Here is a 15,964-nt window from a genome sequence, read left to right as displayed (position 1 = left end):
TGCCTGTTTAGCCAATAATATTTTATCCATAAAAACAAAGATATACGTTTTCTCTACAAAGTTGAGGGGTGGGGAGCAAAAGCAGAATCTTCTATAGAGAAGAAATCTACCAAAGAAATACTTTTTCCTCATCTACAGGTTCCTTTTGATGCAACCATCTAATTCAGGAAAGGAAATTCCTGATACCTCAAGTTCAATCATTAGCAAAAACTCTAGGTGAGCATTAATTGCCACTAGTCACCCTAGATGACAATGTGTTAGAAACATAATATTCTGAGTGAGTATACATATTCCTACATCTTATATTATTCTTTTCCACAGAAAAAAAAATCAGACACACTGTAGACATTAACATTTAATTCGAAAACGTGGAGTATTTCATTCAAGCAAAAGCCTAAAGTAGCAAAACATAAAGATTACAAGTAGGTATTGCCTACCTTGCTGATATTTTAGTTGACATCTTCAGGACTTCATGCTCATATTGGTTGACAAGCTCATCCAGATTCTTGCATATCTGTACAATAAATGGGGCTACTGTCCATCCTAATGATTTTCCAAAGTATGGCAAAGAGTATGTAACCAAGCCGACCCAAGACGGATGCATGCCATAGCCGTATTCTGGCTGCCAGCCTCGAACTACTGCAGACACAAACAACCCCTGAGAAGTTATAGGGTGTGGATGCACGTATTGCACAGCACTGATGGCTTCCTGAAAACTAAGAGCCCTTTGCCATTCCTTAGACAGGGCTGGCTGATTTTCCTGTTCCTCTTGAGTCTGCCCAAGATGGTGCTCCAACACTATTAACACTTGCAAAAGTTTAAGTAATTCAATTTGTAAAGGCTGTTCACTCCAAATCTGATCATGACCAAAGTTGATAAGACTTTCCTCAAGGATATAGTGTTCACTTAAACCATTAGTCTTATTAGCTAACATACATTCATAGCATTTTTGACTAATATACATAGAAGCAGAGATAGAAAGAAGGACAAACTCTTGAATTTTGCATCTTCCAAGCAAGTTGCGTATGAATTCTATATTCCTGTTCTCTGTTGATTTGGCCATTGTTGTCAGTTGAGTCACCATTCTGATCAATACTTCAACACTTTTGACTTGGACATCTCTATTGCCAAGCACATCTTTGTGAGTCACCTTCAAATAACAGGGATAATAAGAACGTAGGAAACTTAAACACAGATACATTAACAATTCTATTAATAATGAATGGGGACACATTGTTGGCGACTGAATTTGAAGTTTTCCATAGAAGCTCTGTCCCACAAGTGATTCCTGGTGGCGAGCTAAAAGATTGTAGATTAAATTCAAATGAGCTGTGGAACTTGTATCCATGCTAGTGCTTACTACAGCTTCAATAAACTCTTTAGGATTTGTTTTAAGCACCCCTTCGAGCACAGAAAATGCATACAGAACCCTTTTTGAATCATATGGTTGTAGGTATAAGAGAACATGTTTAAAGAGAGCTTCAACCATCTCCTGTTTTTCTTTCTGTTGCTTTAGTAATCTAGATGTTATAAGTGCTTGAAGTTCCAAATCCATTTCATCATCACTTGAGAGAGATTCTGATGCCCGGGTTCTATCAGAATCAGTACGTACTAAGTTTATCACAGCACTTGATTTTGAACTATCAGCAGGATAAACATTAGAAGAACCAGTATGTTTCATACTGTTTTTGCCATCTGTTGAGGCACTATTATTCTCCTCACGGATCAGATCTTGCTGTTCAGGAGAATGTGAAAATGATGAAGTATTATCACTGTCCAAAGGCCCAGTAGTGGTATCAGCAGATTCAGTGTGTTCACTCTCATCTTTGCCCATTTCTAGTAGTGATTCAGCATACAGACAAGGTTTGTTTACAAAGAACTCATTTTTTAATAGAGATTTCTCTGGGTCTTTTTCAACTTCAGCCCATATAGCTTCTCTATCCACAACTGTGAATTGGCTCAGTGACAAAGTTTCTTCAGAACTGCTTTCACACAGAACTTGAGACTTCACTGATTCCTGAAAGAAGGTGTTCTTTGTATACCATAGAGACATGTCTTCTAAAAAGAACATAAGAGTTTAAAATAAGTATGTTTTATAAACACATGCACATACATACACAAACACTCATATAGCAGCAATGCAAAAGGAAAATACCATGCTAAGAGAGATACTGAAAACAGAATTACCACTATCATAATGCTTTTCATATATACTGTGTACACACACATACACAGACATTTACTTTGTCAAATCTGAAATGTTTAATTGTAACTTTTTGAATTATTTTATGGGGATCTTGTTATTAAGGACTTGCAACAATTTCATTTCAAGAAAATTAAAGCTTTTTTTTTTGCTCTCTTTAGGAATAAAATACTAATGGTGACACTGGCAATGCTTTTTAAAAATTATAAATAATAAGTTGATTTAAGTGAGGTCAATTATTCTTTTCCAATACAACTTGGTGATCCAATACGGTGAACTCTCAGTACATTTAGGAGACAAAATAAGCTATAACATTTTATACACCAAGGAATGCTGACAGCCAACAAACTAAAATAACTTGAAAAAGAATTAAATTAGTTATCATGAGGACAGATCTATAACTAATATTATCTGTGCTTGTTAAATAAAATTGTAGGAAATTCTAAGAAAACATGCCATTAAATATGTTATTGGCAGAGAGAAGCAAAAGGAGAACTGCTGTTTGTATTCTTCCCAGGTGTACCTGAACGATCATCTTGGGAAAGATACTTTCTAGGCTATATTGTATCTTGATCTGATCCAATAAGAGTTTTGCTAAATACAATCTTACCTTCTGAGTTTTTCTGCTTGATACATTGAAGGGAGACACGGTGTGTCTTGGGATGTAATAAAAGCAGAAGAGCAGGTTCAAGAATTCTTGTAACATCGTTAAGTGAGAGTGCTCGTATCAACCAACCCTGTGCTGCAGCACTAATTGCTCCATCTGAATAGTTTAGACTATCCAGGACAACAAACAGGGATCTACAGGGGGAAAAAAATAATAGAACTATTGAGGCAATGATAATGTAATGAGAAGACTACTACACAGTATACAAAAACCCAATACAGTAGAACCTCTGGTCGTGAATGCTTCGAACCATGACCATTTTTTTCCCATGGCTGATTCCCCCCCCCCTTTTTTTGTAAGTATCAAATTTCCAAAATTAGGTTCAGGCCACGACCAAATCAGTTTGAGACTAAAGTTATGGAACAAATTATGGCTGTGGCCAGAGGTTCTACTGTACTGTAATAATGAAATGAAAATAAACATAATTGTGCACGAGATTATGACATTAGTCTATTTCCCTTATACTGATTACATTAAAGTTTTTTAAAATATACCAATTCAAAATAGTTATACCTATCAAAAGATCGGTTGTGGGATGTAGTTCTATTGCCCTGAATTTCTCTAGTCAAATGCCACATGACGGAGAATCTGAACAGTGCTTCCAGCCGCATACACTTGCAGGAAAGAAATCCAAAATAAAAGAAAAATAATTAAATGTACTATATTTAAATACACATATTTCTCTCATTCAAACCTACAAACCTTTATGCGAATTAAGGAACATGGAAATAATTTGCTGATATGGGAAGCAGTACTTAGTATTTACTGTATATGTTTTTTTTCCTATATGTAGCTAAAGAAATCATAAACCATATGAAGAATGGCTGTAGGTTTTGGGTCTGGCTAGTTTAAAGAAAAGAATTAGGGGTGACATGGTAGCAGTATTCCAGTATTTGAGGAGCTGCCACAAAGAAGATGGGTCAAATTATTCCCCAAAGAACCAGAAGGTAGGACAAGAAATAATGGTTGGAAACTAATCAAAGAAAGAAGCAACCTGGAACCAAGGAGAAACTTCCTAACAGTGAGGACAATTAACCAATGGAACAACTTGCCTTCAGAAGTTATTGGTGCTTCATCACTGAACGTTTCAAAAAAGAGACTGGACAGTCATTTGTCTGAGATAGTATAGGTTCTCCTGCTTGAGCAGGGGGCTGGACTAGAAGACCTCCAAGGTCCCTTCCAGCTTTATTCTATTCTAGAAATCAATATTTACAATTCCATAAAAAATTAAAATGGAAATTAATATATTTTTAGACAATATCAAATTTAAAATGGCAGCAGCCAAACTAACAATTCTTCTTTAATATTTACCAATCATAGAAATAAGGTTTAGGAAGAAAACATCATTAGCCTCAGGAATTATTGATTGATTGAGTGTATTATTTCTTCATTTTTGAACAATTTTTATAAGTAAACAATTTTAAATGTTTAATTTTAATTTTTTGTGAACTATAGTTCACTTCATCAGATGCATGGAATGGTTAAACTGATACAGGATTTAAACTGGGATGATGAGGTGGAAAAGAGAGGGAGGAAAAGATAGACTGGTTATATAGATACAGGTTATATGTGAGACAGATTACACATACAGTACCTTATTAATTAACATTGTAATATGATAAAAAGACATCGTATTGAGAGTTTTTGAAATAGCCTGATATGTGACTTTAGCAATGTTTTACTTGACTGTGATGTTAAAACTTCTTTTTTCAAAAATGTTACTTTGAGATCTGTGTTATAATATCCTAAGGAGTTAAAATATTCTAGAATTCCGTTATCCTTGTTTTTACGATGTCAAACCTCTAATTATTTTCAATTTTTATGCTGTTTTCTTCATCACGTCTTCCACAACTATGCATACGATTACGATATTGGAATTTCCCTGATACACAATATATTAAAATATGTACCATCTTCTATAATAGTGGTAAGGACCTCGAAATACTGCTGAATTATAATTTTGCATAACAGAAATTATAATTATTCATATGTTATGGAGAATTTTAACTACTTTGAAGTTTGACCCTGGCATACTGTTCAAGAAGCCCAAATAAAACTGGGATGAGTTGATTTAGGTAGGGTTGCAAAACACAAAACCTTACTTTATCATGATTCAGTAATGCAAGGCAGATAATATCTTCACAGATATTAGCAGATGGAGCTAGACAATGCAGACGATAGAACAGTTCTACACAGGTATTGTGATGTTCTCGTGTCTCTTTGTTTAGCTGATTCCAAAGCACCTGAGCAACTCTCTGTTGTAATTTAAAAAAAAAATCAAATTATCCATTTTAGATATATTTAACACAGGATAAAGAAAGCTCTATATTAATGAAAAATATTGGTCTTAATTTTCATTTACTCTACATTAAATTGTATTACAATATTTAATACATATTTTCTCCTATGGATATATCGAGAAGTTTGAATGCTTTTAAGAATTAATATGGAAAGAAACAAGTTATTAACAACATTCTTTATGTTCTTATTTTTTATTGCGATTATTCACAGTTGCTTACAATCTTCAATCCTGGCCACTACAATGCTTAGCTACCTTAATAAAGAATACTGATTGTAGGTTATCTTGGATGGAATTGTCACATGCTATTGTAAATTATTCTTTTCTTTCCATTTTTCTTTCTGCTACTTCAACATCTCTAGTACAGTGCTTTTAGTTCAGTGATTCTCAAAGAGATATCCTTGGCACAATAGTGCCATGTTACAGAAAAGCCTCTTGTGTCCACTCAACCCCTGTTTCTCCATATTCATTGCCAATGGACTAATTCATTGAAGCCTACAATAATACAAGCAACAACATGAAAACTAAAATAGAGGCTGACTTCATTACCAAAGTTGCCCTAATTACTGACTATGGGTCAACATGTATTGTGCTAGCTTGAATTGCAACCTTACACCAGTTATCTAAAAAGAATAGGATAAATAATAACTATGTCAACAAAAATCTAAACTGGGATGGAGAGTCACTTGACTGTAGTTCCTTAGTACTCATATTTTCTACTGAATTGGTTGCTGATTAAGTTTGTGCTCAGAGTTGTTATTATGCCATTGGTTTTTGGATAGTAATTATGATTAAAATGTTCTACAAAATATCATTTCATAAGACCTTTAATAAAGGAAAGATGAGAAGGCCTGTTGTAATGCAACTATAAATGTGATTCTGTTTGCTAAACCTGTGAGCTCCCATGATGTTAAAAGCAAAAATGTAGGGAAAAAATATTTGTTTAACTGGTTTTCCCCACACCTGCTTAAGTGGCTCTATTATTTTGTTGGATTAGTTTAAGTAAGGAAAGTAATAACAAATGCTATTGGCTATCTTCAGGTAATAATAAGGTAATAATAATAATAATAATAATAATAATAATAATAATAATAATAATAATAATATAATATGCACAAATGTCTTAAGTGGGGGGGAAAAAAGCACAGCACCTGATAGAAATCAGTTTTTTCTGAAATTAGCTTTAGGATTCCAGGAGCAATAGGAGGAATTGTGACCATCTGCAGTCTTCCAAAGAAGGGGTTTTGCCCAGGAATTTTATATCGTTTAATTCTGTCTTCAATAACCAATGCCAGTGACTGGGAATGGTTGATTACTTCTAGCAGAACAGAAATGGCCAAATTCTGAATGTAGCAGTCATTAACACAGCAACATATTGTCATCAAGGATTTAAGCCACAAAGGAAAACTGGATTCACTGCCTCCTAATGAAAGTGATAAAGAGTTTGGTGCATTATTCAAACAATCATTAACTGGTGATTTGAAAAGTATAAAAATGATGTTCCCATATTGAATTGTATTTATTAAATTTATATTTAGTGTGTATTCAAATATTTTTAGCAAATATTCAACTATTAAATCTCAGTATTTGTATTTGGGAATGTATATAAATGACCTATTATTCCAACAGTTTTATGAATGAATTAATGAATACTTCTTTTCCTAGTGGCATTCAATATTCCAAAGCTACTAAGAATGCTTAGTCTCTTCGAACTATTTGCTTACACATATATGGTGGTTCTTAATATGAAACAGCTCTATTTATGCAATTATTGAAAAACATTCCAATAACTTGATTTTTCATAAACTTTACTTTGTTGCTAATCCAGCTGGTACACATTGTTTACTAGTGGCGACATTTTTCCTGATAAAATGCTGATTAAGTTATTCAACAAATTATTAAGTAATTCTTAATTGATTTTGCAAGGGAAATATGGAAACACCACCCACAGATGAGCATATACTTTAACTGAATAGTAGGATCCGATGTATTCAATGTGTATTCAACTCCTTAATTATATTTATAGATATGTAGATTTTAGGTTAGCATTTGTGAATATTTCCCTTGAAAGTCTCCTTATTTAGCATTCTTCTGTGATGTAAATTATCAGAATGCTAGAATGAGAATGTTCTTCTTACCAGGCACTTGAAAGAGTGACAAATACAACAGTTCAGATTCTTCTTCAGAAAGATAGACCGGAAACGTAGTGCAATCCAGTAAGAGATAGCACAGAGCTGAAAAGGTCTCTCTGCAATCCTCTCGTGTAGCTCCCAAATCAAATGTAACTCGATCAAGGTCCCAATCTTTCTCTTCTTTATCCCTTGGATTATCACATTCATCAGAAGGGGATGAAGGCTTCAAACCTTTCTGTTTAAAAGGTGATCCTCGTACGGTGAAGAAATCTGATAGCATTTGCTTCAACTGAGGCACCACTATCTGCCTGGAGTCATACAAGTGCCTTTTGTCCTCAGTATTTATGGCAACTTGGTAATTATTATCTTTGTTGTTTCCTTGACTGACATGGACTTTTGAAACATTGTCATTATTGGAATTCTGTAAATGAATCTCAAATATATGTTTACTGGCAAATTTGGCAACCAGTTCCTGGATATAGTGCAAAGTCATCTGCAAGCTTCCACCCTTTTTCCAGACATCATCTTTGTCAGGGATTATCCTAGGCATCCTCAAATGCTGTAACAGTTCAGGAGATGAAGCACTAAGAGCAATGCCGCTGTCTTCAGATTTTATTGAAGGTAAAGGAATGTCTTCTTCATCTTCTAGTACCTTGGATTCTGAACTTATTTCCTGGTTGTCTTCCTTTACAGGACTCTGCAATATTGCAATGAGTATGTCTAGTACATAAGTATGTATTTATTTTATACAACAGCAAAAGAAAACCTTATGTAAGAATAAACATATCCTTTAGAGTTAAGAAGACATATATTAAAAGTTAATATTTAAATTCTTGCTTAAGTATTCAATTGAACTTGCAGAGGCAACCTTCAGTTCCAAAGCCCCAGATGGCCTTGGATTCTTTTCTGCAGCCCTCAGTGCTTGTAGGGACCATAACTGCCAAAATATGGGAATAGAGGGTTTTTTGTCATTTTGAGGTAGAAAATAGATTAATCTATAGTATGAGCCCTAAAATTGGACTATTAATATTTAAAAAAGAAACGAAGAGGACCTCTCAAATTGTTCCCAATACACTCTCACCCAAGGACGTGCAGTCAGGGGAGGGAGGGCCTCACCACTGTCATCATGAAAAAGAAAAACAAATTTAAAAGGGTTAAAAGGCGAAAAATTCCTTATGCAAAGAAGGCACATGGTTCTCTCGCCTCCTCCTGCAGAGGGCACTTTGTTTAGAGGCTTTTTTTAAACAGTTAAGCAGAGTCATCCACATGGTGACTCTAGCAGCAACTATCCTAGCCTGGCTAGAGCAGCTCTTGCCTTTTTCTTTTTACATTTTCACATTTTCATCGTGGCAGACAAGAAGAGAGTTGAAATCCTCTGTGACACAGCTGGAAAAGGTATGTAGGTCGGAGGGAGGGGGGAGGAATTCAAAATTATTGTAATTTGTAAGTAATTTTTTATTGTAAGTAATTTGTGTGTGTGTGTGTGTGCGCGCGTGCACGTGTGTTTGTTTCTTCACTTCACTCAAACAAACTCTCTCTCAATTTGAGAGAGAGTTTGTTTGAGAAGAGAGGGAAGGGCGAGAGACAGGGAGGGGAGCCTTTTTGAGAAGAGAGGGGCAGCCTGTCAGCAGAGGCGGGTCTTTTGCCCGCCTCTGCTGGCGGGCTGGCGCTTTCTTTCTTTTGCCAGGCCCCTCGCACCCGCGTCCAGCCCGCTGCAGCTCGCCACGCCGGGGGAGGAATGGGCTGGGTGGGCTGGCAAAGAGAGGCGCAGGCTGTCAGGACAAGCGCCGCAGCAGCGCCCAGTCTGGAGCGGAGCGCTCGCCTCATGACGGCACATGGGAGAAGTTCTGGCAGATGGAACGGAGCGAGCCGGAGGGTGGGTGTGGGGCTTACAGGGCCGTCCGGAGAGGCGAGCTTCCTGGAGGCTGGTCTCCCGCACCCCACGCCCTCCCCTCCAGCTGGGTGATGCCGCCGAGCTCTTTGCCACCAGCGACTCTTGGCGCTGCTGGAAGAAAGAGGTGGGCATGGAGTTTAGCCACCTCCATGGCCTGATCCCTGCTGGCCCTGCAGCCCCAATCACTTCCCTTTTATCTGGATGAACCCTCCCTCCCGCCCCACCTCCCCTCTGGGAGAGACATGGTCACCAGGAGCACTGTCCCTCCCTTCGCCCTCCCCTCATACCTTTTTGGGCTCGGAAGAAGGGAGGGAGGGAGAGAGGGAGGGAAGGAAAGAAAGAAAAAGAAAGAAAAAGAGGGAGAGAGAGAGTGTGTGTGTCGACTTTCCCCTCACGTTTTCCCGCCACCTCCATGGCCCGATCCCCGCTGGCCCCACAGCCACCGCCGCTTCCCTTTTACCCACACCGCCTCCACCATGCCCCTGCCTGGGACAACCACGGCCGCTTGTGGCTCTGCCAACCTCTCGCCCTCCCCTCATCCTGGGCTCTCCTCATGGTCTCTCGTCCTGCGTCTGAATGCGAGGGGTCCCTGGCCACCCGCAGCCTGTCGCCCTTTCGCCCTCCATTCATCCCCTCCTGAGAAAGGAAGGAAGGAAGGAGGGAGGAGGAGACCGAGGGATGGAGGTAGGAAAGGAGGCAAGAAAAGAAGGAAAGTGTTAGGAATAAGAAGGAAAGAGGGAAGGAAAGGAAGGAACAAAATGAGAAGGAGAAGGAGACAGAGAAAGAAAGAAAGGAAGGAAAGAAGATCTTTACAGAGATCTACTGCACATGGGAGAAGTTCTGGCAGATGGGACGGAGCGAGCTGGAGGGGGTGTGTGGGGCTTACAGGGCCGTCCAGAGAGGCGAGCTTCCCGGAGGCTGGTCTCCCGCACCCCACGCCCTCCCCTACAGCTGGGTGACGCCACCAAGCTCTTTGCTGACTCTCAGCACTGCTGGAAGAAAGAGGTGGGCATGGAGTTTGTTTGCCCCCCTGACTATGCCTTGCCTGGTCACACCCCCTTGCCCGGAGGGTTGGTGCCAGCAGGCAGGCAAAAGGGGCGCAGAGGGAAGGAAGCGCCACTGCAGGTAGCTCGAGGCGGCGCGCCTTGTCACAAGTGGCTCTCCAGCCACCTGGAAGGAAACAGCGAGTCAAAGGGTTGGCACCCCATGAGCGAAGGGGCCGCTGGGGGCCACAAGACTGCTTCATTTCTGGCGGGTAGTTCTAAGCGAGGCAGCAAGAGCGCGCCAAAATCAGTGCCCTGTCAACCCCTCGGTTGCCCCCCCCCACCTCTCTCGAGCGCATGTCTGGTTTGTTTTTTTTACATAAAAGCATAAAGAAAAGCCGCCCCTGAAGCTCCGACACATCCCGCTCTATGGTGGATGCAGCGGCCATAGAGCGGGATGCACTGGCAGACATAGGGCAGCTTTTGCCCTCTTGCCTCACCGGCCATGAACCTCACCGCACGCCACTGTTTTCACCCATGTGTGATGTAACCCCACCACTCCAACTTTCACCTCAAAAGGTTAAGTGCAGTCCTTGGGTGCCAAATGCTTGCTTGATCCAACTTGGTCCTCTCCTACTGAGAGTGTCAATCGGTCCTGCCTCTTTTTCTACTTGACTTTCATTAATACAGCCACAAGCATTTTCCGCTGTGTAAGACTGGATGCCAAATATGTGTTATATTTCACACAATATAAGAATGTTCAATTGCATTTGCTTAAGTACAAGAACCTTAATAAAGCAGAGTCTGAGATTACATGAATAGCTGCACCTATGTTCATAAACATATAGACCGCCTGCTGCCAATTACCTCCACTAGACCGATTAGATCCCACAGATTAGGCCTCCTCCGAATTCCATCCGCTGGCCAGTGTCGACTGGCGACTACCCGGAGGAGAGCCTTCTCTGTGGCTGCTCCGACCCTCTGGAACGAACTCCCCGTGGAGATTCGAACCCTCACCACCCTCCAGGCCTTCCGCAAAGCCCTTAAAACCTGGCTGTTCCGACAGGCCTGGGGCTAAAGAGCTGTTGCCCCCATCTCGAATGGTATGACTGTTGTGTGTTTTAAATTATGCATTGCTATGCTTTGTTTTTTAAATTTTTTTGTCTGTATCCCCCTTCCCTGGTTCGAGTTGTGAGCCGCCCTGAGTCCCCTTCGGGGGAAAAGGGAGGCATATAAATATAATAAACTGAACTGAACTGAACTGAACACAATAATACAAACATAGAACAGGAAAAAATGAATATGTACATCTCTTAGTCTCAAAAGTTTAGAAACAAGAATCAACTATTATTTTAAAACAAAAAAAAATATGCTCCAAGAAATAAATAAAAATCTGTTCTTAAGCCATCTTTCCCTATGATGTATTTAAATAAGCACAATTTTAGTCCATACTGTATTATAATTTCCTATATAGATATTGGAATTGTAGAATTATTAGAAAATTAATGTTGTTTTAGAGAACTAATAGTTCTCACAGCTAATTGAACAATTTTATGCCAACTATTGGAATGCAGCCACCAGAATCACTCTGGTGATTCAAAATACAAATATATATGGTATGGCCTTAGTAAGTAAATAAACTCATGCCAAAATCGGTCAGAAAAACATATTAATACTTACAGAGTCTGAGCTTCCAGTTTCAGTACTCAGGTAGGCAGATGGCATTTGCACTTTACTAAGCACTTTAAAACATGTTCTTAACATGTATGTGAACTCTGATAAACTTAGTACTTCCATGTTTTCAAGAAGACTTTGTACCATACAGTTGAGCATTTGTGGCAGATACAGAGACTGTACTTCAGAATAAAGTTCCTACAAAAACAAGATGGTTCAAGGAAGCAAGCACTTTAAAAAGACTTGAAATTAAATCCAAATAAAATGAGAAAATATAATCAAGCCTTGACAGTGGGACTGCATCAGCTCAGTGGATCTGGCAGCACCTTAGCAGTTGCAAAAAAAGTAACACTTGTATAATTGTGTGTCAGTTGTGAGTGCTCTGAAGCCAGTCAGACTTTGCTGAGTCATAACATAATATGATGCTTTGGGACTGTTCTTCAATTGATTAATAGTTGGGAACTAACCTGGGCATAGTATTATGATCATATTATATAAATAATGCAAGAGTCATTACTAGGCATTCATTATTGTGGAATTAAATTCAATGTGTCGGCTTTATATTTTAAAGAAATACACAAGCCAATATACATAGGCCTTGGCTGTCTCCCCGTGAGTTCATTTGCATATTAAGATCTTGAAAAGTCCTTCTAGTTACCCTTGCTTGCAAAATTCCACTTGTTTGGCTAATGAAAATAAGGTTTTTTTCCTTTTTATATTTCCCCCCTTTTTATTGAATACATATAAACAAATAAGATGCAGTAGGAATAAATAAGAAAAATAATAAATAAATAAAGAGTTTACAGGTATCATGGAGGGTATATTCTGCCATTTTTCCTGTCATTAATTGTGAATAACTGAATTTATTGATTCAAAAAGCTAAAAAGTTGCTATTAATTTCTAAGAAAACAATGAATATTAGTAACTATGATCAAAACAGTATAAGTCAACAAATGAAATTATGAATTATAATAATTTATGTTCACATTCCTAAAGATTATTCAAATTAGAAATGCTATAAAATTGAAGCAGAATGTAAGCGTAGTGAAAACCAATTTTTGGTAATGGTACAAATATATGTCTTGAGAATAAGGTAAAATATTGGTTACAAACTGTAGAATAAATTTCAACTGCAAGTGGTCTTTCATATCTCACATTTTATTTGTTGATTTGCTGAATTGTTTTGTAGTTTTATTCCTTTCTGCTGATCGCTACTTGTTTTGTAGAAACATGAAATGTTTTTCATAATTTAACATAGCATGGAAATATATTATGTCAAAATATAACTCTAAATAACTCCAGTGGAACTATAGCAGTGGTGGGATATGACCGGTAGACCCCGGTACGGGCATACCGGTGCCTGCTGGGAGCACCAGGTACTGTTCTGCTATGGTGCTCCGGCTGGCCCACCCACCTGCTCGCTCTCTTTACCACTATTTGAGCCGATCAGGACATTTGCGCATGCACACGGAGCATACAGCGCCTGCGTGACGCTCAATTGAGCAGCTGGAGCGTCACAGGCAGTGGGTACGCATGCACGCATTGCGTGAGTGCACGTGGTGGGCACCTGGCCCTGTTCCAGCGTACCGGTTGCAACAGGGTCTGGAACCCATCACTGAACTATAGCCCTGCATAAAAACTTCCTTTGGCAAGTAGAACACATCTATACATATTGAAGAAATAATTTACATAAATGGCTTAAGAGACAAAATTAAACATTTTGACTTACCAGTGGTATCACATCTAGAAGAAACACTGTTAGTGTGCAGAGTTCTGAAATTGTTGCACCATTAGTTAGCAGTTGTGTCTGTGTGGATTTATTTTTGTCGCTGAAAAAAAAGGATAACTTTTTTTTTTTAAAAAGCCTTTTCATTCAGGTTTGATCATAGTGTAATTTTCAATAGAAATGCAATTAAAAACAGTAGCATATAAAACATACATTGAACTGGTTGTGTGCTTCTTCCAAAAACATTTTTAAAACCCAACTTCTCCAGATATTATTCTTTTGTTTCTCAAATCAAGCACTGCATTTTCTAAAACATAGTAGAAAGCATATTTTAGTAGATATTAGGTAACCTATGCTCTGTTGGATCATTATTTCATAGATATTTACTTAAATAAACAGAAAATAATGACCATGGGTGGGAAAAATACAGTGGATACTGGAGCAACTTCTGACTTACTGCTGGCTCCCCCATTGAGTTTCCTTGTGGGAATTTGGCCAGGAGCATCAAAAATCTTCTCCCTCCTCCATCTCAATCAACAAAATAAGAAACACCAACCAAAGGAAGAAAATTTTATCGAAACTGAACATAATAAGGAACACTTAACTAACACTTTTAGAGACAGACCAATGGCAAATTGTCATTCATAGAAGGAAAAAACCCCTCAAACTCAATCCAGTCTAGGTGCTGGAGCTAAACAATCAATTTCCTGTTGGAAAAAAGTGTGCAGACACCTGAAGAGGAGACATCATCAAGGGTACCAATTGTAGGGTGGAGAGAGCCAAAGAGATGGGGCCACAGGTGGTATTTTCTTCTACTCCCAATGAAAGGTAGGCATCCAATGAGGGAACACAGAACTTTTGAAGTAAACCATTACCTTAGAAGATAGTGCCATTAAGAGAACTTTGGAATCCTAGACCATGATCTATAATACCTACCTGAGGGGCTTCTGGACAGGGATGGGCTACATCTCACAATAACAGGGAAATTTTCACCAACTGTAACTGGCTGACCAACCACACTCAACATGAAGTCCTCAATGTAACTACTTCTACATGGAGGGAAGCATGCAGTTCTGTCTTAGCCAGTACTCTTCAACATCTTCATAAAAGATTTAGATTTTGGGAATTCATCAAATTTGCAGATGATACTAATCTGGAGGAAATAGCCAGCACTTTAGAACAGTGATTCCCAATGTTTTTGGCTCTGCAGAGCAGCAGCGACAGTGGAATAGAGGTGGAGGTGATAGTTTAACATGTAAACTCTTCGCTTGCGTTGCCTGATTCCCAATGGGCCGTGGTCTAGTACTTGTCTGCAGACCAGGGGATGGGGACACCTGCTTTAGAAGATAGGCTCAAGATCGAGAAGGATCTTGACCGGCTTGTACGCTGGGTCTTATTCATCAAAATGCAATTCAGTGGTGAGACCGCAGTAACTGTTAGAGAGAACTAGGAGTACCATTTAAATATGAGCCAGTAGTGTGGTGCGGTTCCCAAAGAAATCCAATGCAGTTCTAGGTTTCATCAACAGATAGTATCAAGGTAAGTACTACTTTATACTGCTCTGATAAGACTACACTTGGAATGCTGTGTCCAGTTTTGGCTACCATGATATAAAAAGATGTTGAAGGTTTAAAAAGGGTGCAGAGACAAGCAACAAAGATGAGAGAGGTAGTTTCCTGAGATGGTACTCATAAATTTATTGGAAGTCAATATGGCTTGCAGAGCAATGATATTGCATGGCATTTGTATTCTGAATTTAAGAAAAATTATTACTGTTCCCTTGTTATTCTCTTATCTCCAAAGCAAAAATACAAGATCTGTAACTACCTTAAGCAGTCCTCAATGCATCCGGTCATATAATCCCACAGAAAATCTGTGTTTAAGGATGTGATCAACATGTTAGCTGTTTTAACAATCTCAGATGCATTCTTGTTTTCTTTTATTGCACTAAAAAGAGAATAAACAATATTTAGTAAATATATGTAGAAGAATATATATATATTTAAAGTAAGACATATTATGTTAATAATAAATAAATGTATTTAAGGTGATGGTACAAAACTTGTAACTAGGTATTCAGAAATGAAACTGAAAACTTAAGTCCCTACCTGTCCTGAAATTTAAGTCTGAGTTATAGGATGAGCCAAGTTTAGCACCACTCTTTTCCAACATAACCATTTTTCTTTTACATTCAAGCAGTATTATGGGGTTTCTCTTTAACTGAGAGTCCCAAAGGTTTTTTTTTCAAGAGGCAATTGGACTTTGAAGAAAAACCAGACTGGTTCTAAATCACCTAGCTGACTTTATGACTGAGACACAATTAGAACTCACGGCCTTCCAGTTTCTAACCCAATGCCTTTAGCTACTGTAACAAACTGGCTTTGTG

At 38.6% G+C, this 15,964-nt stretch overlaps 1 protein-coding gene across 3 annotated transcripts in view; it reads right to left on the bottom strand.

Annotated features, from left to right (window-relative positions):
* Nucleotides 1-15,964, bottom strand: part of DOP1B (DOP1 leucine zipper like protein B) — a 69,922-nt gene that overhangs the window by 26,786 nt on the left and 27,172 nt on the right. For all 3 annotated transcript variants that reach the window (XM_032219139.1, XM_032219137.1, XM_032219138.1), the window contains exons 11-19: nucleotides 15,406-15,525; nucleotides 13,582-13,681; nucleotides 11,859-12,050; nucleotides 7,308-7,998; nucleotides 6,321-6,592; nucleotides 4,973-5,125; nucleotides 3,384-3,484; nucleotides 2,814-3,004; nucleotides 438-2,058 (exon numbers count right to left, since the gene is read on the bottom strand). In XM_032219139.1, the coding sequence (XP_032075030.1) occupies nucleotides 438-2,058; nucleotides 2,814-3,004; nucleotides 3,384-3,484; nucleotides 4,973-5,125; nucleotides 6,321-6,592; nucleotides 7,308-7,998; nucleotides 11,859-12,050; nucleotides 13,582-13,681; nucleotides 15,406-15,525 (3,441 nt within the window). The remainder of the gene's footprint in view (nucleotides 1-437; nucleotides 2,059-2,813; nucleotides 3,005-3,383; nucleotides 3,485-4,972; nucleotides 5,126-6,320; nucleotides 6,593-7,307; nucleotides 7,999-11,858; nucleotides 12,051-13,581; nucleotides 13,682-15,405; nucleotides 15,526-15,964) is intronic.

The sequence above is a fragment of the Thamnophis elegans genome, chromosome 6 (assembly GCF_009769535.1).
Source record: "Thamnophis elegans isolate rThaEle1 chromosome 6, rThaEle1.pri, whole genome shotgun sequence".
Taxonomy (NCBI): domain Eukaryota; kingdom Metazoa; phylum Chordata; class Lepidosauria; order Squamata; family Colubridae; genus Thamnophis; species Thamnophis elegans.
The sequence above is the reverse complement of the archived record's forward strand: the minus strand, read 5'-3'. Positions and strand labels throughout refer to the sequence as shown.